At 44.5% G+C, this 21,094-nt stretch overlaps 1 protein-coding gene across 1 annotated transcript in view; it reads left to right on the top strand.

Moving 5' to 3' along the window:
- The window catches only part of rhbl4 (Rhomboid-like protease 4), an 83,738-nt gene that overhangs the window by 31,025 nt on the left and 31,619 nt on the right, over window positions 1-21,094 (top strand). The window contains exons 2-3 of the mRNA XM_014207861.2: window positions 11,416-11,568; window positions 18,278-18,417. Of these exons, the coding sequence (XP_014063336.1) occupies window positions 11,452-11,568; window positions 18,278-18,417 (257 nt within the window). The 5' untranslated portion in view covers window positions 11,416-11,451. The remainder of the gene's footprint in view (window positions 1-11,415; window positions 11,569-18,277; window positions 18,418-21,094) is intronic.

Genomic DNA, 21,094 nt, shown 5'->3' with positions numbered 1-21,094 from the left:
GGTGTTTGAAGGATCTACATTTATAAGTGCCATTGCATTGAGCATTACACTTGTAGTTTCTATCCAGTAGGGGCGCAAATAGACGTTGTTCAGGGATATCTTGGGGTGGTAAATCAGAGTGTATCAATTGGTCTCTGAGATTTCTGTCCCGCGAGAATACGACAAAGGGAAGGTCCGAAATTCTCAATGGCAGTATTAATCTCTCCTTGAATTTTCTTCGCATGTCAGCCATATTTCTGTCGAAATCTGATTGTTTTTTGCAAATTCTTTTGATTCGACAGAATTGGCTGTAGGGCAAACTATTTTCAAGGGAAGTGGGTGACAACTGTCAGCCCTCAACAAACTGTTACGATCAGTAGGTTTCCTGTAAAGATCAGTGTATAGAACATTATTTTCACACAAGAAAACTGATTTGAAGTGTATCAGATTGCATAGTAAATCTCAGATGTTCAGAACAGGAGTTAAGAAAAGCATAAAACGCCTGGAGCTGTTTTGCATCACCCCTCCATAGAACAAAAATATCATCAATATACCGTTTCCAAATAATGATGTTAGGCAAGAAAACATTTTTGAGAGGATTGAAAATAGACTGTTTCTCCATGTAACCCACATACAAATTAGCATAGTTAGGAGCCATGGGGGACCCCATAGCAGTAGCCTTCGTCTGAATAAAGAAATCATTTAGAAACATGAAGTATTTTTTTTTTTTTTTTTTTGTCATTAGTTATGTGTGAGTACTATTTCAGCCAATGTTATAATGCAGGCACTGGAAGGTAATTCATTAGGGTCACGTTGCAGAACAAAATGTTCCATAGCTTCAATACCACCCTCGTGTGGAATATTTGTGTATAACGACTCAACATAAAAAGTAACTAACAAGGTATTCTCAGTTAGAGGATCAAGAGACTCAATGATAGAGGTCATACTGCGGGTGTCCTTTACAAAGGAGGAGAGCTGTTCTGCGAGTGGTCTAATAAAAAAGTCAACAAAAGTAGATAGAGGGGTCGTTACTGCATCAATGCCCGCTACAATAGGGCGCCCTGGAGGTTTTGTAACATTCTTATGTAATTTCGGCAAAGTATAGAAAGTGGCAATTTTAGGGTGCTGAGTAGCCAAAAAGTTGTTCTTTTTGGTTATCTGACCAGAACTTAAAGACCCATCTAGGACAGTAAAGATAGTGTTCTGAAATTGGGAAGTGGGGTCACTTCTGAGTTTCTTGTAAAAGGTGTTGTCAAGCAGCTGTCTATGACACACTTTCACATAAGATGTCCTATCCATGAGTACCACCGACCCACCCTTATCAGCAGGGCGGGTAAGGACTGACGTATCGGATTGTAAATCAAGCAAAGCTTGTTTTTCATCCTTAGGTAAATTATGGAAAGATTTGGGCAACATCTTTTTCAACAAGTCTGCAATATGTCTCGATAGAGTGATTGCGATTGGCTGGAAGTATAAAATAACTCTTGCTTCTAGAGTTGGAGTATGTGCAGGTGAGTACCCTACTGGTTCAATAGAAATATCAGGATTAGGGGAGCTAAAGTATTCCCTTAAACGGATGTTTCTAAAAAACTTGAACATGTCTACCTTAACATCAAAATCATTGCACTGAGTTGTAGGCACAAAAGATAACCCTTTATTAAGCAAAGAGACATGGGCAGGGCTCAATATCTTGCTTGATCAATTAAAGACACTCAGTCCCGTGGGTTCTGGGACCGTGTGAATGGTCCCCTCTACCTCTGGTAGTCGTTTCTTCTTACCCCGTCGGGTGCGGCATCTCGTCGGTGCGCGTGCCTGCGGTCACCTCCGCCCTTCCGTCGGTCCAGTCTCTCGTTGAATAAAAAACTGACACTGGAAGCCGATGAGGCGCTGGTTGTAGAGTGTTGATCAGATGGAGGTGGATCGAAGTAAGCGGCATCCCTCCTGCGTCTGCCATGGGGAGGAGGAGCAGGACCTCCCTTGTCAGGGTTTCGCCAGAAGTAGACTTTGTCCTCGGCCTGAGCTCTTAGAGTGTGCGGCTCTCCTTTATTTTCAAGTTTTCCACTCCGCTAGCCAGCACCTCGCCTAAATAGGTGTGCGTTTCTTTTTCCTCTAGAAGCCTCTTGGACCTAGACTTGGCGCTCCGGTACCACATGCCGTGCTGTAGCAGAGAGAACAGTCTATGACCAAGGTGGCTGGAGTCTTTGACAATTTTTAGGGCCTTCCTCTGACATAGCCTGGTATAGAGGTCCTGGATGGCAGGAAGCTTGCACTACCCTCTGTAGTGCCTTGCAGTCGGAGGCCGAGCAGTTGCCATACCAGGCAGTGATCCAACCAGTCAGGATGCTCTCGATGGTGCAGCTGTAGAACCTTTTGAGGATCTGAGGACCCATGCCAAATCTTTTCAGTCTCCTAAGGGGGAATAGGTTTTGTCGTGCCCTCTTCACGACTGTCTTGGTGTGCTTGGACCATGTTAGTTTGTTGGTGATGTGGACACCAAGGAACTTGAAGCTCTCAACCTGCTCCACTGCAGCCCCGTCGATGAGAATGGGGGCGTGCTCGGTCCTCTTATTCCTGTAGTCCACAATCAGCTCCTTTGTCCTGATCACGTTGAGAGAGAGGTTGTTGTCCTGGCACCACATGGCCAGGTCTCTGACCTCCTCTCTATAGGCTGTCTCGTCGTTGTCGGTGATCAGGCCAACCACTGTTGTGTCATTGGCAAACTGAATGATGGTGTTGGAGTCGTGCCTGGCTGTGCAGTCAGGCACGACTGCACAGCCAGGCAGTCGTGGAGGGGACTGAGCATGCACTCCTGGGGGGCCCCTGTTTTGAGGATTAGCGTGGCAGATATGTTGTTACCTACCCTACCCTTACCACCTGGGTGTGGCCCGTCAGGAAGTCCAGGATCCAGTTGCAGAGCGAGGTGTTTAGTCCCAGGGTCCTTAGCTTATTGATGAGCTTTGAGGACACTATGGTGTTGCACGCTGAGCTGTAGTCAATGAATAGTATTCTCATACAGGTGTTCCTTTTGTCCAGGTGGGAAAGGGCAGTGTGGAGTGCAATAGAGATTGCATCATCTGTGGATCTGTTGGGGCAGTATGCAAATTGGAGTGGGTCTAGGGTTTCTGGGATAATGGTGTTGATGTGAGCCATTACCAGCCTTTCAAAGCACTTCATGGCTACAGACGTGAGTGCCACAGGTCGGTAGTCATTTAGACATGTTACCTTAGTGTTCTTGGGCACAGGGACTATGGTGGTCTGCTTGAAACATGTTGTTATTACAGACTCAGACAGGGAGAGGTTGAAAATGTCAGTGAAGACACTTGCCAGTTGGTCAGCACATGCTCGCAGTACACGTCCTGGTAATCCGTCTGGGCCTGCGGCCTTGTGAATGCTGACCTGTTTAAAAGATCTTACTCACATTGGTTGCGGAGAGAGTGATCACACAGTCTTCCGGAACAGCTGGTGCTCTCATGCATGTGTCAGTGCCATTTTCCCCGAAGCGAGCATAGAAGTAGTTTAGCTCGTCTGCTAGGCTTGTGTCGCTGGCCAGCTCTCGGCTGTCCTTCCCTCTATAGTCTGTAATAGTTAGCAAGCCCATTCCAGTCTGTGCTAGCAAAACAGTCCTGTAGCTTAACATCTGCTTCATCTGACCCCTTTTTTATTGAGCTAGTCACTGGTGTTTCCTGCTTTAATTTTTCCTTGTAAGCAGTAATCCGGAGGATAGAGTTATGATCAGATCTGCCAAATGGAGGGTGAGGGAGAGCTTTGTGTGTGGAGTAAAGGTAGTCCAGAGTTTTTTTTCTTCTCTGGTTGCACATTTAACATTCTGATAGAAATTTGGTAAAATGGATTTAAGTTTTTCTGCATTAAAGTCTCCGGCTACTAGGAGCGCTGCCTCTGGGTGAGGGTTTTCCTGTTTGCTTATGGCGGAATACAGCTCATTCAATGCCGTCTTAGTGCCGGCCTCTGACTGTGGTGGTATGTAAACAGTTATGAAAAATGTAGATGAAAACTCTCTAGGTAGATAGTGTGGTCTACAGCTTATCGTGAGATATTTTACCTCAGGCGAGCAATAGCTTGAGACTTCCTTAGATATCGTGCACCAGCTGTTATTTACAAAAATACATAGCCTGCCGCTCCTTGTCTTACCAGACGCCACAGTTCTATACTGCCGGTACAGTGTATAACCAGCTGGCTGTATGTTTATAGTGTCGTCATTCAGCCACGACTCCGTGAAACATAAGATATTACAGTTTTGAATGTCCCGTTGGTAGTTTAATCTTGCGCGTAGGTCATCTATTTTATTCTCCAAAGATTGCACGTTTTCTAGCAGAATGGAAGGAAGTGGGGGTTTATTCGATCGCCAACGAATTCTCAGAAGGCAGCCCGCCCTTTGGCCTTTTTTTCTCCGCCGCCTCTTCATGCAATCACGGGGATCTGGGCCTGTTCCTGAGAAAGCAGTATATCGTTTGTGTCAGGCTCATCAGACTCGTTAAAGGAAAAAAAGGATTCTGCCAGTCTTTGGTAAATAATCGCAGTCTTGATTTCCAGAAGTTATTTTCAGCCATAAGAGATGGTGTCGGCAACAATATGTACAAAATAAGTAAAAAAAAAAAAGCTATAAAAAACGCAAATAAACGGGAAAAAAACACAATCGGTTGGGCACACTTAAAACGTCTGCCTTCTTCTCTGGCGCCATTTTTAGACATTCTTTGGACTCTCAGTGGACAGTCAGTCAATGGCTTTTGAAACAGCAGAATCAGTGGTTTGTGATCCGTTTCAACGCTGATCACTTGTCCTGACACAAACCAATGGAATCTCTCACAAGCAAATGTTATGCTGAGCAACTCCTTTTCAATTTGAGAATACTGGGTCATTGAACGAGATGCATATGCCACTGTTTGCCAGTTGTTGTCGTATTTCTGCAACTGAACACTGGGATGCATCCGATGATATCTTGATGGGTCTCGCTGGGCCGTAAAACCTAAAGACTGGTTCCTCTGTCAGCTATTTTTTCAAGTTGTTCCTTGCAGTCTCATTTTCATGATTCCATTCCCATTCTATATTATTTTACGTCAGTCTTCTCAGCAGAGTGATCTCTGAGAGGCTGTGTATGAATTTTCCCAAATAGTTGACCATGCCTTTAAACCTCTGGACATCCTTTTTACTCTCTAATTTTGGCTTGTTATCCACAGCAGATATTTTTCTCAGGTTAGGTCTGATGCCTTCACTGCTGATGATGTCTCCAACGAAAGTCAACTCTGTCACACTAAGCTGGCATTTCTCTCTGTTCAGTTTCAAGTTTGAAAAAAGTGCTGGAAGCAACAATGAAAGTAGTCTTACATCGTGCTCTGCTTTCCCCATACAATAATGTCATCCATCAATGTGTCCACGCCCTCAATGTGTTCATAAATCAGATGTATGGTTTTGTGATCAATTTCCGGTGCTGAGGCAATGCCAAACGGTAATCTCAGGAACCTGTATCTGCCATAAGGGGTGTTGAAGGTACATTGTTTAGAGCTGGCCTCATCTAACTTTAACTGCCAAAATCCTGAAGATGCATCTAAGATGCTTTTGCAAACTGTACCATGATTCCCTCACGTGTGAAGTGTTCTCTTTTTATTGCTGGGTTCAGATCCCTTTGATCCAGGCAGACTCTCAGTTTTCCATTATTTTTTACCACAATGACGAGATAATCTATCTTCTGAACCACAGTCAGTTTCTCCATTCTGTCCAACTCTTCTTTTAGCTGGACTTGGAGCAAATGGCACTTTTCTAGATGGATGAATAACTGGAGGTATTTTTTGGTGTATCCAGACAGTGTGTTCACCTGGCAGATATCTGAGTCCTTGGAATAAGTCATTATACTCCTTCATCAGTTCATCATAGTCTGTCTCTGTCTGGCTTTCCACCACAATAACTCTTTTCACTAGGTTCAGTCTGTCAGCCTGCATATCCTTGGGTACTACGATGAATGACAGTATGTGCAGTGTGTGCAGTGTTCTTGTATGACACTTTGGCAATTCACTTCCCTTTAACTGTAATCTCAGCACCTGCATAACCTGTCACTTTAACTTCAGCTTCATGTAGTTTCATCTTGGCCTTATACTCTTAAACTCAGTCTCTGATATCACATTCACCTGTGCACCTGTATCCAGTTTAAATGGAATAATACTGTCATTCACCTGTAAAGAAAGAATCCAATCCTTCTGTTTTCTAGAAAGAGCATCCACATAGAACTCATCTAGTTCATTTTCACCCACTGCATCTATCATATAGAGCATCCACATAGAACTCTTCTAGTTCACTTTCACCCACTGTATCTATCATATAGAGCATCCACATAGAACTCCTCTAGTTCACTTTCACCCACTGTATCTATCATATAGAGCATCCACATAGAACTCCTCTAGTTCACTTTCACCCACTGTATCTATTTGGTGGATCTAGATGGTCTAGTATTTCGTTTAAAAGCACTGATGAAGGCCAAGAGAGCAAGAAACACTTAGCCTACACTTGAACACCAATGTTGAAGCTTCGCTATTCAGCATGTTCCCAATTAAGTAGCCTAGTGTTGTTGTTTGGCTACTTGAAGAGAAGTAGGACCTATCACTCGCAGACCACCTCTTCCAATGCATTGTGGAAAAGTGTGCATCAAATTTTACTAGATGAAGAGCCAAAATGAGTATAACATCCTGGCATTTAAATCATACTTTATTTTCACATACTGAGAATGCATCATCAGCAATTGCGTTGTTTCCCGTTATTCGTTGATTTTGGTAGCACATCCCCATATCTAATGGATCAGCTGTTGTCAAAGCCTTTAAGAGTATGACATCCGGCATTTAAGGTATACTCGATTTTCGAAATGTCAGATAATGTGAACATTTATTTTTTCGCACAATCAAACATCCTACTATTTAGGACGCAAGTATACGTATTCGGACACGACAACTGTGTTCAGGGCTTCTGGTATGGTTAACTTACCCTTTAAATTAAGGTTGAGAATGGTCTGTTGTAGCTTGGTGGTGGCTTGTGGGATACAGAACTCTGCCTCTACTTCCCTAGTTAGACATCATGCATTATGGACTGGATCTTCACTTGAGGAACGTACAGAACAGGTTCTCTCATAAATCTTGTGTTGATGTTCATGGGAGATTTGGGTCAATTTGAGGTTACACATGGCACATGGATTTGAAGTGAGCAAATCTTTAGTCAAAAGCTTATCGCTCCCCCTGTTTCCTGGTTGACCACTAGGCCTGAGGATTGAGGTAAATAGAATGGACCTGTAATACCAGATTAAACTTGGTGACATATGTCAATAGTAAAATGAGTTGGAATACAAAGAAGATCACTGTATTTTCTCTTTTCTCAGATCATATTTTGGTCCATCTTGCTGCTGGTTTATCATAATGATGCTGGTGTGGCTGGTTTATGGAACATTTTGGGTGAACCTTACTGGAGTCAAGCTAAAACGTGACGTCTTGTTTGAACCTCCATAATCCATTCATTCCATAATCCATCAATTCCATAATACATCAATTCTCTTCCCAGTATGGTAACGAGATGAACTACATATACAGTCGACTTCAAGTTGTGTAAATGAGAGCACTCTCTTCATTACTGTAGGTCGTACTTTCAATGTGGCTTCTTTTTTCCCCCCAGAGGCGGGTCATCTATACCACCTGTGGCTGTTTTCTCTGTTGTCTTCTCTATGAAACTCTCTGTTGTCTTCTCTATGAAACTCTCTGTTGTCTTCTCTATGAAACTCTCTGTTGTCTTCTCTATGAAACTCTCTGTTGTCTTCTCTATGAAACTCTCTGTTGTCTTCTCTATGAAACTCTCTGTTGTCTTCTCTATGAAACTCTCTGTTGTCTTCTCTATGAAACTCTCTGTTGTCTTCTCTATGAAACTCTCTGTTGTCTTCTCTATGAAACTCTCTGTTGTCTTCTCTATGAAACTCTGTTGTCTTCTCTATGAAACTCACTGTTGTCTTCTCTATGAAACTCACTGTTGTCTTCTCTATGAAACTCACTGTTGTCTTCTCTATGAAACTCTCTGTTGTCTTCTCTATGAAACTCTCTGTTGTCTTCTCTATGAAACTCTCTGTTGTCTTCTCTATGAAACTCTCTGTTGTCTTCTCTATGAAACTCTCTGTTGTCTTCTCTATGAAACTCTCTGTTGTCTTCTCTATGAAACTCTCTGTTGTCTTCTCTATGAAACTCTCTGTTGTCTTCTCTATGAAACTCTGTTGTCTTCTCTATGAAACTCACTGTTGTCTTCTCTATGAAACTCACTGTTGTCTTCTCTATGAAACTCTGTTGTCTTCTCTATGAAACTCTCTGTTGTCTTCTCTATGAAACTCTCTGTTGTCTTCTCTATGAAACTCTCTGTTGTCTTCTCTATGAAACTCAGAGGGGGAGGGGGAGGCATGGATCTAGGAGCAGATGATGGGTAAAGTTGCATTTGGTTCATTAGAACTGAGATATTAATTAAAAATAAATAACAGAAACACGTCAAATATTAGAAACAGGATAAGATTTTTTTCTAACACATCAAATATTGATTCCAGCCAAAGATGCATAACACAGAAGTCTATTGACATGACACACGAGGGGAAATATCACTGTTTGGACTGAGATGCTATCAGGCTTATTGGTTTTTCCATAGTCCATAAAGCATAAAGAAAGCAGTGCTCCTCTACAATGCTCTGTTATGCTGAAATGAGAAGAGCTGCGATCAGCCTCTGTAAGGTTACACTGACCTTGTGCCAGTTATAATATCATAAAAATGCAGCTTGGCATTTCTTTTCTCGAGAAAGGAAGGTTGAAATGAGAGAGGGAGAAGTAGAGATGGAGGAGGAGAGAGAGAGTAGGAGAAAGGGAGAGAGAGCGAGAAAGAGAGAGCGAGAAAGAGAGTGCGAGAGAGAGAGAGAGCCATTGGTTTGGAAAGTGCAAGGCTATTGATATAGACACAATGAGGAGTAACTTGAGCTCCATTCAACCCCCGTACCGTACAGTGCAAAGCTCTTACCATGAGTACATCAAACAGGATAGGAGAAGACAATGTTTGGACAACTATTATATGCAAAGTGACATTCTGTTGAATTTCAATAAGATGTGTCTGGAGGAACTGTCCATGAATGTAAAACAGGCCCAAGTACTTACTGTAGTTACGTAACTGTTAGAGAAGATCCATCTCTGGAGTGGATCTCTGGAGTTGCCCACCAATCCATCCATGTACTGTAGTGAAATCAACACCAAGGTTCATGACACAAGAGCAAACCAATTCATTATTTTCCATTCAATGAAAACTCACTTCCATTCAGTTCCATTTGACTCCTGATGCAGGGTGAATTCCTGGAGATTCTTGATGTTTATGATATCACCCATCCAGTTCCTGTCCTGATCTCCCTCCAGGGGTGGGCAACTCCAGTTCTCGAGGGCCTGATTGGTGTCCCACTTTTTCTCCATCCCTAACAAACACAGCTGATTAATCAAGTTGCATTCTAAACTGAAGCTCATGATTAGGTGATTATTGGAGTCAGGCGTGTTGTTGTGACACCAATCAGGCCCTCGAGGACTGGAGTTGCCCAGGCCTGCTAGGCTGACATACAGGAGGACGGGTATCATCATGTGGTCCACTGCAGGATTAAAGCCTTAATCTGCTTGTCATACGACACACACACAGATGTAGAAAACTGACTGGGTGAAAGAGGAATAGAGCGATAGAGGGATCGTGAAATAACAAACAATGTGTTTTGTGTCAAAAGGGGGGTGAGAGAGGCAGTGCTTTCGTTTTTATTGTTTTGTTTTAGGATGTGGTCGTATTGTTGCTATTTGTAGGAGCCCTAATCAGTCTGGATCGCTGAACCGTTACAGATTGCGCAATAGAAATGTAAAGAAAATGTCCAATTTAGCCTACATATGCAGCGTTTACCGTGAATGCAGGAGCACACAGGGTTCTAGAACCAACCACAGAATGACTGTCAGAACACACAGAACACCAAATACACAGAACACACAGCACACAGAACATGAAACACAGAACAGAAAACACACAGAATACACAAAAGACAGAGAACACAGACCAAAGAGCACACAGAACACATTGAACACAGAAAATCAAACACAGAACACAAAACACACAGAACACACAAAACACAGAACACACTGAACACAGAACCCACAAAACACACAGAACCAACAGAATGCAGAACCCACATAACACACAGAGAACACAGAACACACAGAACACAGCCAGGCGAGGAATAACTGCACATTCCTATGTGTTGCTTTTTTCTGAATTCTTTCTGTAAAACTCCATTATCTTGGGTTTGGAAACAGCCTCTCTCAGTGCCTGGCTGGCTAGTGAGTCTCTGCTGGTATTGAGTAGCACACAACTTGTTGGACTTGGCTAAATATTCAGCCTCAACAATCAATTACAAGACTAACCTGCTGAATGGATGAATGATTATATCAATACAAATTTGCCTAAGGCTTACATCAAAGATCATATCCTAGCTATTGACACATGGCAAGTAATATCTTAGTCAACTCCTTAGTGAGAACCCCCTTGCCAGTCTGTAGACGGTGTGGGTTTAGGTTTGAATTGTATGTGTACAGTATACCAATCAATCCCTCTCTGTGGTTCTGTCCACAGGATTCCTCAGTACTATATGTGTGGAGCTGAACCCCTCATTATACTTGAGTCAGACTGGTCCTTTGATGCAGCGGTTCCGGTGTTGATGGCTGCTTCCAGGGGTTGGCCTTGATTAGCAGCTTGTTAGAGGTTTACTGTATAAAGGTTGTGTGTGTGTGTGTGTGTGTGTGTGTGTGTGTGTGTGTGTGTGTGTGTGTGTGTGTGTGTGTGTGTGTGTGTGTGTGTGTGAAACATCCTCAGCCACCCCCCACGCAGAGGTGGACAAGTTCAAAGACTAACAGTAAATACATTTTTTGGGTAGAAGTTTTAGAGGCAATCACTGCCCCCTTGTGGGAGTTTATAGTAGTACAAAGACTTCAAAAACACTGTCCATGGAAATCATAGGTCTGCCTTGGTCATGCAGTGGTACAGGGAGAGCACACCCGACACAAAGACATATGACTACACAGAATGGAAGAAAGGCCGTGAATATACATGAAGACAGCCCAGAGCAGACTGCTCTAAAGCCTAAATCTGAGGCTGTGTCCAGATGGGCAGACAGACAGTGGACACAGGGCAGGGTATGTCCAGTTTAGAGGGCAGTCTGTCTGTTTGTGACGGGTTGCGCTGGCAGCATTAGGATTATGGAATTACCCAATCATGAAAAGTATTCAATAAAGCTGCTCAATGCGCTCCACTCTGAGTCAGATCGCTGGGTTTATCTGTAGTACGGCTACTGTGTGTGCATTCTGAACTTCTGTCTCACATCTCTCCTTCCTCTCCCTGTGTCTCCAGCTGGCAGGCGTAACGCAGTAGGGGGCGGTAGAGAGCATGGCTGAGCCGGGCCAGCCCCAGGAGAGCAGCAGTCTGCAGAGGAAGAAACCTCCATGGCTCAGAGTGGACATCCCCCCACAGCTGTCCCTGGATGAGCCCTTAACATTAATACAGGTATGATGAAACACCTCTCTCTCGATCTCTCTCAATTCAATTTAAGGGGCTTCATTGGAATGGGAAACATATGTTTACATTGCCAAAGCAAGTGAAATAGATAATAAACAAAAGTGAAATAAACAATAACAAATGAACAGTAAACATTACACTCACAGAAGTTCCAATAGAATAAAGACATTTCAAATGTCATGTTATATCTAAATACAGTGTTGTAATGATGCGCAAATAGTTATTTATTTAATTATTTATTTTATTTCACCTTTATTTAACCAGGTAGGCCAGTTGAGAACAAGTTCTCATTTACAACTGCGAGCTGGCCAAGATAAAGCAAAGCAGTGTGACAAAAACAACAACACAGAGTTACACATAAACAAACGTACAGTCAATAACACAATAGAAAATTCTGTATACAGTGTGTGCAAATGAAGTAAGGAGGTAAGGCAATAAATAGGCCGATAGTGGCGAAGTAATTACAATTTAGCAATTACCACTGAAGTGAAATATGTGCAGATGAGGATGTGCAAGTAGAAATACTGGTGTGCAAAAGAGCAGAAAAACAAAAACAAATATGGGGATGAGGTAGGTTATTGGTTGGATGGGCTATTTACAGATGGGCTGTGTACAGCTGCAGCGATCGGTAAGCTGCTCTGACAGCTGACGCTTAAAGTTAGTGAGGGAGATATAAGTCTCCAACTTCAGTGATTTTTGCAATTTGTTCCAGTCATTGGCAGCAGAGAACTGGAAGGAAAGTCAGCCAAAGGAGTTGTTGGCTTTGGGGATGACCAGTGAAATATACCTGCTGGAGCGCATGCTACAGGTGGGTGTTGCTATGGTGACCAGTGAGCTGAGATAAGGCGGAGCTTTACCTAGCAGAGACTTATAGATGACCTGGAGCCAGTGGGTTTGGCTATGGATATGTAGTGAGGACCAGCCAACAAGAGCATACAGGTCGCAGTGGTGTGTAGTATATGGGGCTTTGGTGACAAAACAGATGGCACTGTGATAGACTGCATCCAATTTGCTGAGTAGAGTGTTGGAGGCTATTTTGTAAATGACATCGCCGAAGTCAAGAATCAAATCAAATGTATTTGTCACATACACATGGTTAGCAGGTGTTAATGCAAGTGTAGCGAAATGCTTGTGCTTCTAGTTCCGACCATGCAGTCATATCTAACAAGTAATCTACCAATTCCACAACAACTACCTTGTACACACAAGTGTAAAGGAATGAATACGAATATGTACATAAAAATATATAAATGAGTGATGGCCGAACGGCATAGGCAAGATGCAGTAGATGGTATAGGGTACAGTATATACATATGAGATGAGTATTGTAGGGTATGAAAACATATAAAGCGGCATTGTTTAAGGTGGCTAGTGATACATCTGATTACATCATGATGGCAAGATGCAGTAGATGGTATAGTGTACAGTATATACATATGAGATGAATAATGTAGGTTATGTAAACATTATCTAATATAAATAATATAAAGTGGCAAGTGATAAATTGATTACATAAATTTTCCCATTATTAAAGTGGCTTGAGTTGAGTCTGTATGTTGGCAGCAGCCACTCAATGTTAGTGATGGCTGTTTATTTTCCTGACACCACACTCCGAGGGCCCTCACCTCCTCCCTGTAGGCCGTCTCATCGTTGTTGGTAATCAAGCCTACCACTGTAGTGTCATCTGCAAACTTGATGATTGATTTGGAGGCGTGCATGGCCACGCAGTCGTGGGTGAACAGGGAGTACAGGAGAGGGCTGAGAACGCACCCTTGTGGGGTCCCAGTGTTGAGGATCAGCGGGGTGGAGATGTTGTTACCTACCCTCACCACCTGGGGGCGGCCCATCAGGAAGTCCAGGACCCAGTTGCACGGGGCGGGGTCTAGACCCAGGGTCTCGAGCTTAATGACGAGTTTGGAGGGTACTATGGTGTTAAATGCTGAGCTGTAATCGTTGAACAGCATTCTTACATAGGTATTCCTCTTGTCCAGATGGGTTAGGGCAGTGTGCAGTGTGATGGCGATTGCGTCGTCTGTGGACCTATTGGGTCGGTAAGCAAATTGGAGTGGGTCTAGGGTGTCAAGTAGGGTGGAGGTGATATGGTCCTTGACTAGTCTCTCAAAGCACTTCATGATGACGGAAGTGAGTGCTACAGGGCGGTAGTCATTTAGCTCAGTTACCATAGCTTTCTTGGGAACAAGAACAATGGTGGCCCTCTTGAAGCATGTGGGGACAGCAGACTGGGATAAGGATTGATTGAATAGGTCTGTAAACACACCAGCCAGCTGGTCTGCGCATGCTCTGAGGACGCGGCCAGGGATGCTGTCTGGGCCTGCAGCCTTGCGAGGATTAACACGTTTAAATGTTTTACTCACGTTGGCTGCAGTGAAGGAGAGCCCGCAGGTTTTGGTAGCGGGCTGTGTTAGTAGCACTGTATTGTCCTCAAAGCGAGCAAAAAAGTTGTTTAGTCTGTCTGGGAGCAAGGCATCGTGATCCGCGACGGGGCTGATTTTTCTTTTGTTGTCCTTGATTGACTGTAGACTCTGCCACATACCTCTCGTGTCTGAGCCGTTGAATTGCGACTCAACCTTGTCTTTGTACTGACGCTTAGCTTGTTTGATTGCCTTGCGGAGGGAATAGCTACACTGTTTGTATTCGGTCATGTTTCCGGTCACTTTGCCCTGATTAAAAGCAGTGGTTCGCACGTTCAGTTTTACGCGAATGCTGCCATCAATCCATGGTTTCTGGTTGGGGAATGTCCCACACTATTCAACAGCCAGTGAAATAGCATGGCGCGAAATAAAAACAGTAAAAATCTCATAATTTCATTTTCTCAAACAATCAACTATTTTACACCATTTTAAAGATAAGACTCTCGTTAATCTAACCAAATTGTCCGATTTCAAAAAGGCTTTACAGCGAAAGCATAAAATGACATTATGTTAGGACATAAACTTCACAAGAAAATCCACACAGCCATTTTCCAAGCAAGGACATGCATCACAAAAACCAAAAGTACAGCTAAAATATTCACTAACCTTTGATGATCTTCATCAGATGGCACTCATAGGACTTCATGTTATACAATACATGTATGTTTTGCTCGATAAAGTTCATATTTATATCCAAAAACAGCATTTTACATTGGCGCGTGATGTTCCGAAAATGTATTCCCACCAAAACTGACGGTGAATGTGCACATCAATTTACAAAAATACTCATCATAAACTTTTATAAAATGTACAACAGTTATTGAAAGAATTATAGATACACTACTCCTTGACGCAACCGCTTTGTCAGATTTCAAAATAACTTTATGGAGAAAGCGCATTGTTCAATATTCTGAGTACATAGCTCAGCCATCGAAGCAAGCTATACAGCTACTCGCCAAGTTCTGGGATCAACAAAACTCTGAATTAGTATTATAAATATTCTCTTACCTTTGCTGATCTTCGTCAGAATGCACTCCGAGGACTCCTACTTCCACAAGAAATGTTTGTTTTGTTCAAAATACTCCATATTTATGTCCAAATACCTCCGTTTTGTTCGTGCGTTCAGATCACTATCCAAAGGCATAACGCGCGAGTGCAGTACCAGAGACGAAAAGTCAAAATGTTCCATTACCGGTCGTTGAAACATGTCAAATGTTGTTTACAATCCTTAGGGTATTTTTAACATAAAACGTCGCTAATATTCCAACCGGACAATAGCGTATTCATTCAAGAAGAAAAATAAGGAGTGGGCGCGCTGGCGGGCTCGCTCATCACCAAGCCCTTTGTCCTCAGGCAGTCCACTCATTTACTGAGGCTGTTGACAGCCAATGGAAGCCTTAGGAAGTGCAACGTGACCCCACAGACACTGTAGTTTCGATAGGGATTCAAAAGAGGAACTACAATTCTCAGATTTCCACACTCCCTGGTTGGCTTTTTCTCAGGTTTTTGCCTGCCATATGAGTTCTGTTATACTCACATACATCATTCAAACAGTTTGATAAACTTCAGAGTGTTTTCTATCCAAATCTACTAATAATATGCATATTGTAGTTTCTGGGCCAGAGTAGTAACCTGTTTAAATTGGGTACGTTTTTCATCCGGACGTGAAAATACTGCCCCTTACACCCCAGCAGGTTAAAACAGTGTCCAAAGAGGGGCCAGATGTATACAAAATGGTGTCGCCTGCATAGAGGTGGATCAAAGAATCACCCGCAGCAAGAGCGACATCATTGATATATACGGAGAAAAGAGTCAGCCTGAGAATTGAACCCTGTGGCACCCCCATAGAGTGTGACGGTAGGTAGCAACACGCCTGCCACGCCGGGTGGTGCCAGAATAACAACCTATCCGTCAACGTAACCAAGACTAAGGAGATGATTGTGGACTACAGGAAAAGGAGCACTGAGCACGCCCCCATTCTCATCGACAGGGCTGTAGTGGAGCAGGTTGACAGCTTCAAGTTCCTTGGTGTCCACATCAACAACAAACTAGAATGGTCCAAACACACCAAGACAGTTGTGAAGAGGGCACGACAAAGCCCATTCCCCCTCAGGAAACTAAAAAGATTTGGCATGGGTCCTGAGATCCTCAAAAGGTTCTACAACTGCAACATCGAGAGCATCCTGACCGGTTGCATCACTGCCTGGTATAGCAATTGCTCAGCCTCTGACTGCAAGGCACTTCAGAGGGTAGTGCGTACGGCCCAGTACATCACTGGGGCAAAGCTACCTGCCATCCAGGACCTCTACACCAGGCGGTGTCAGAGGAAGGCCCTAAAAATTGTCAAAGAGCCCAGCCACCCCAGTCATAGACTGTTCTCTCTATTACCGCATGGCAAGCGGTACCAGAGTGCCAAGTCTAGGACAAAAAGGCTTCTCAACAGTTTTTACCCCCAAGCCATAAGACTCCTGAACAGGTAACCAAATGGTTACCCAGACTATTTGCATTGTGTGCCCCCCCAACCCCTCTTTTACGCTGCTGCTACTCTCTGTTTATCATATATGCATAATTACTTTAACTATACATTCATGTACATACTACCTCAATTTGGCCGACCAACCAGTGCTCCCGCACATTGGCTAACCGGGCTATCTGCATTGCGTCCCACCACCCACCACCCGCCAACCCCTCGTTTACGCTACTGCTACTCTCTGTTCATCATATATGCATAGTCACTTTAAACTTATCTACATGTACATACTACCTCAATCAGCCTGACTAACCGGTGTCTGTATATAGCCTTGCTACTGTTATTTTCAAATGTCTTTTTACTGTTGTTTTATTTCTTTACTTACCTACACACACACGCACACACCTTTTTTTTGCACTATTGGTTAGAGCCTGTAAGTTAGCATTTCACTGTAAGGTCTGCACCTGTTGTATTCAGTGCACGTGACAAATAAACTTTGATTTGATTTGATAGAGACTGCCAGATGTCCGGACAACAGGCCAGAGGTCCGGACAATTGTTGAAAGGGAAAATAAATAAACATAAAAATAGGTTGTGTTTTCAATTATGTTTGTCCTTCACTGGTTTCCCTTATCTTGTGGTAACAGGTCACACATCTTGCTGCTGTGATTGCACACTGTGGTATTTCACCCAATAGATATGGGAGTTTATCAAAATTAGGTTTGTTTTCTAATTCTTTGTGGATCTGTGTAATCTGAGGGAAATATGTGTCTCTAATATGGTCATACATTTGGCAGGAGGTTAGGAAGTGCAACTCTGTTTCCACCTCATTTTGTGGGCAGTGTGCACATAGCCTGTCTTCTCTTGAGAGCCAGGTCTGCCTACAGCAGCCTTTCTCAATAGCAAGGCTATGCTCACTGAGTCTGTACATAGTCAAAGATTTCCTTAAATTTGGGTCAGTCACGGTGGTCAGGTATTCTGCCACTGTACTCTCTGTTTAGGGCCAAATAGCATTCTAGTTTGCTCAGTGTTTTTGTTAATTCTTTTCAATGTGTCAAGTAATGATCTTTTTGTTTTCTCATGATTTGGTTTGGTCTAATTGTGTTGCTGTCCTGGGGCTCTCTGGTGTCTGTTTGTGTTTGTGAACAGAGCCCCAGGACCAGTTTACTTAGGGGGCTCTTCTCCTGGTTAATTTCACTGTAGGTGATGACTTTGTTATGGAAGGTTAGGGCTCTTTTCTGGACACTCACTCACTCACACCTTATGTTACAGATACAATGCAAATCGATAGACACCGAAAACACACTTATACAGGTACAGCACACACATTCATAGATAAAGTTACTATAATCTGGCCTGTATACAGGTACTGTAATCTGGCCTACATACAGGTACTGTAATCTGGCCTACATACAGGTAGAGGCACTGTAAACTGGTTTACATAGAGGTAGTGTAATCTGGCCTACATAGAGGTAGTGTAATCTGGCCTACATAGAGGTAGTGTAATCTGGCCTACATAGAGGTAGTGTAATCTGGCCTACATAGAGGTGGTGTAATCTGGCCTACATACAGGTAGTGTAATCTGGCCTACATACAGGTAGTGTAATCTGGCCTACATAGAGGTGGTGTAATCTGGCCTACATACAGGTACTGTAATCTGGCCTACATACAGGTAGAGGTACTGTAATCTGGCCTACATACAGTTTCAATAGATGCATTACAGTGTACACCAGCTACAGTAAATCCACTGAGCTATTGAGGAGAAATAACTTTTTGTTGTCTGGTGTGTGTTGCAGCCGGTGAAGAGGCAGGGGTTCCTGCACAGTGTGAGCGTGCCCTGTGAGATCACACAATCAGGCATCGCAACCTTTGACCCCAGCAATTATCTCCGACCCCCTCTGCAGCGCCAACCCTCCATCACAGAGACCATCAAGAGGTGAGACCACACACACATGCTTGCATCACACACCACACCATCAACTATCCTTGCTTAACTGCTCACTACTATGATTTCTGCATGCCCTGAATATCTTTTCTAAACCATAACTTTTACTGACTGACTCTTCTTCCAGCTGATCTGAACTTTATACTATTTAAAAAAATATTTTTCCTCTCTTTTACTTCCCACTCTCTCTCCTTTCTCTGTATGTTTTCCTTCTCTCTCCTTCTCTGCCTACCTACCTCCCGTCTTCCCCCCATCTGGTGTGTGTAGTGGGAAGAGGGTGCATTTCAAGTGGGTCAACACGGTCCCTCATAAGGGCCAGAGGGGCCCCCGACGGGTGTCTGTACTCCGCAGGAGCTCCTGTGTCCCCAAACTGGTCACCCGGCGCCGCTCGTCCATCCCCAAACAAATCATCAAGTAAGAGAGAGAGAGAGACAGAGGAGGGAGTGGGAGAAAGAGAGAGACACGGGAGGGAGTGGGAGAAAGAGAGAGACACGGGAGGGAGTGGGAGAAAGAGAGAGACACGGGAGGGAGTGGGAGAAAGAGAGAGACACGGGAGGGAGTGGGAGAAAGAGAGAGACACGGGAGGGAGTGGGAGAAAGAGAGAGACACGGGAGGGAGTGGGAGAAAGAGAGAGACACGGGAGGGAGTGGGAGAAAGAGAGAGACACGGGAGGGAGTGGGAGAAAGAGAGAGACACGGGAGGGAGTGGGAGAAAGAGAGAGACACGGGAGGGAGTGGGAGAAAGAGAGAGACACGGGAGGGAGTGGGAGAAAGAGAGAGACACGGGAGGGAGTGGGAGAAAGAGAGAGACACGGGAGGGAGTGGGAGAAAGAGAGAGACACGGGAGGGAGTGGGAGAAAGAGAGAGACACGGGAGGGAGTGGGAGAAAGAGAGAGACACGGAGGGAGTGGGAGAAAGAGAGACACGGAGGGAGTGGGAGAAAGAGAGAGACACGGAGGGAGTGGGAGAAAGAGAGAGACACGGAGGGAGTGGGAGAAAGAGAGAGACACGGAGGGAGTGGGAGAAAGAGAGAGACACGGGAGGGAGTGGGAGAAAGAGAGAGACACGGGAGGGAGTGGGAGAAAGAGAGAGACACGGGAGGGAGTGGGAGAAAGAGAGAGACACGGAGGGAGTGGGAGAAAGAGAGAGACACGGAGGGAGTGGGAGAAAGAGAGAGACACGGGAGGGAGTGGGAGAAAGAGAGAGACACGGAGGGAGTGGGAGAAAGAGAGAGACACGGAGGGAGTGGGAGAAAGAGAGAGACACGGGAGGGAGTGGGAGAAAGAGAGAGACACGGAGGGAGTGGGAGAAAGAGAGAGACACAGAGGGAGTGGGAGAAAGAGAGAGACACGGAGGGAGTGGGAGAAAGAGAGAGACACGGGAGGGAGTGGGAGAAAGAGAGAGACACGGAGGGAGTGGGAGAAAGAGAGAGACACGGAGGGAGTGGGAGAAAGAGAGAGACACGGAGGGAGTGGGAGAAAGAGAGAGACACGGAGGGAGTGGGAGAAAGAGAGAGACACGGGAGGGAGTGGGAGAAAGAGAGAGACACGGGAGGGAGTGGGAGAAAGAGAGAGACACGGGAGGGAGTGGGAGAAAGAGAGAGACACGGGAGGGAGTGGGAGAAAGAGAGAGACACGGGAGGGAGTGGGAGAAAGAGAGAGACACGGGAGGGAGTGGGAGAAAGAGAGAGACACGGGAGGGAGTGGGAGAAAGAGAGAGACACGGAGGGAGTGGGAGAAAGAGAGAGACACGGAGGGAGTGGGAGAAAGAGAGTAGGATGAAGGAAAGAAAGGTTAAGATCATGTGTTAATACAACCGTTTTAGAATCCCCTGAAGGTGTCACATGACCTGTGTCTGATAAATCCTCTGAAGGTGTCACATGACCTGTGACTGAGAATGAATCCCCTGAAGGTGTCACGTGACATGTGACTGAGGATGAATCCCCTGAAGGTGTCACATGACCTGTGACTGAGAAATCCTCTGAAGGTGTCACATGACCTGTGACTGAGGATGAATCCCCTGAAGGTGTCACGTGACATGTGACTGAGGATGAATCCCCTGAAGGTGTCACATGACATGAGACTGAGGATGAATCCCCTGAAGGTGTCACGTGACCTGTGACTGAGGATGAATCCCCTGAAGGTGTCACGTGACCTGTGACTGAGGATGAATCCCCTGAAGGTGTCACGTGACCTGTGACTGAGGATGAATTCTCTACATCACACGTGTCAAACTCATTCCACGGAGGGCCGAGTGTCTGCAGGGTTTCGCTCCTCCCTTGTACGTGATTGATGAATTAAGGTCACTAATTAGTAAGGAACTCCCCTCCCCTCAAACGGTTGTTTTAATTGAAAGGAAAAACCATAAACCAGCAGACAACAGGACCTCCATGGAATGAGTTTGACACCCCTGCCCTACAGCAAACAACACATCACAGATGTTTTCATCATCTTGACGATGTTCCATGACACATAGAGGATGCAAACACACCTTTGTCCCACCCATTACCCCTCATACATACTCACAAAATTACACACACTCAATTACAAAATGACTCATTTACCTGGCCTCCCATGAGAGTTTGACCACATCAAGGCCACTGTGAATCCATCTGAGCTCTGTAGAGCTGGTTTGTGTGTTCAGCTAATGGAGCGACGGTGGACAAACAC

This window comes from Salmo salar, chromosome 01 (genome assembly GCF_965601325.2).
Source record: "Salmo salar chromosome 01, fSalSal1, whole genome shotgun sequence".
Lineage (NCBI taxonomy): Eukaryota > Metazoa > Chordata > Actinopteri > Salmoniformes > Salmonidae > Salmo > Salmo salar.
This window is presented reverse-complemented; position numbering and strand designations above follow the sequence as displayed.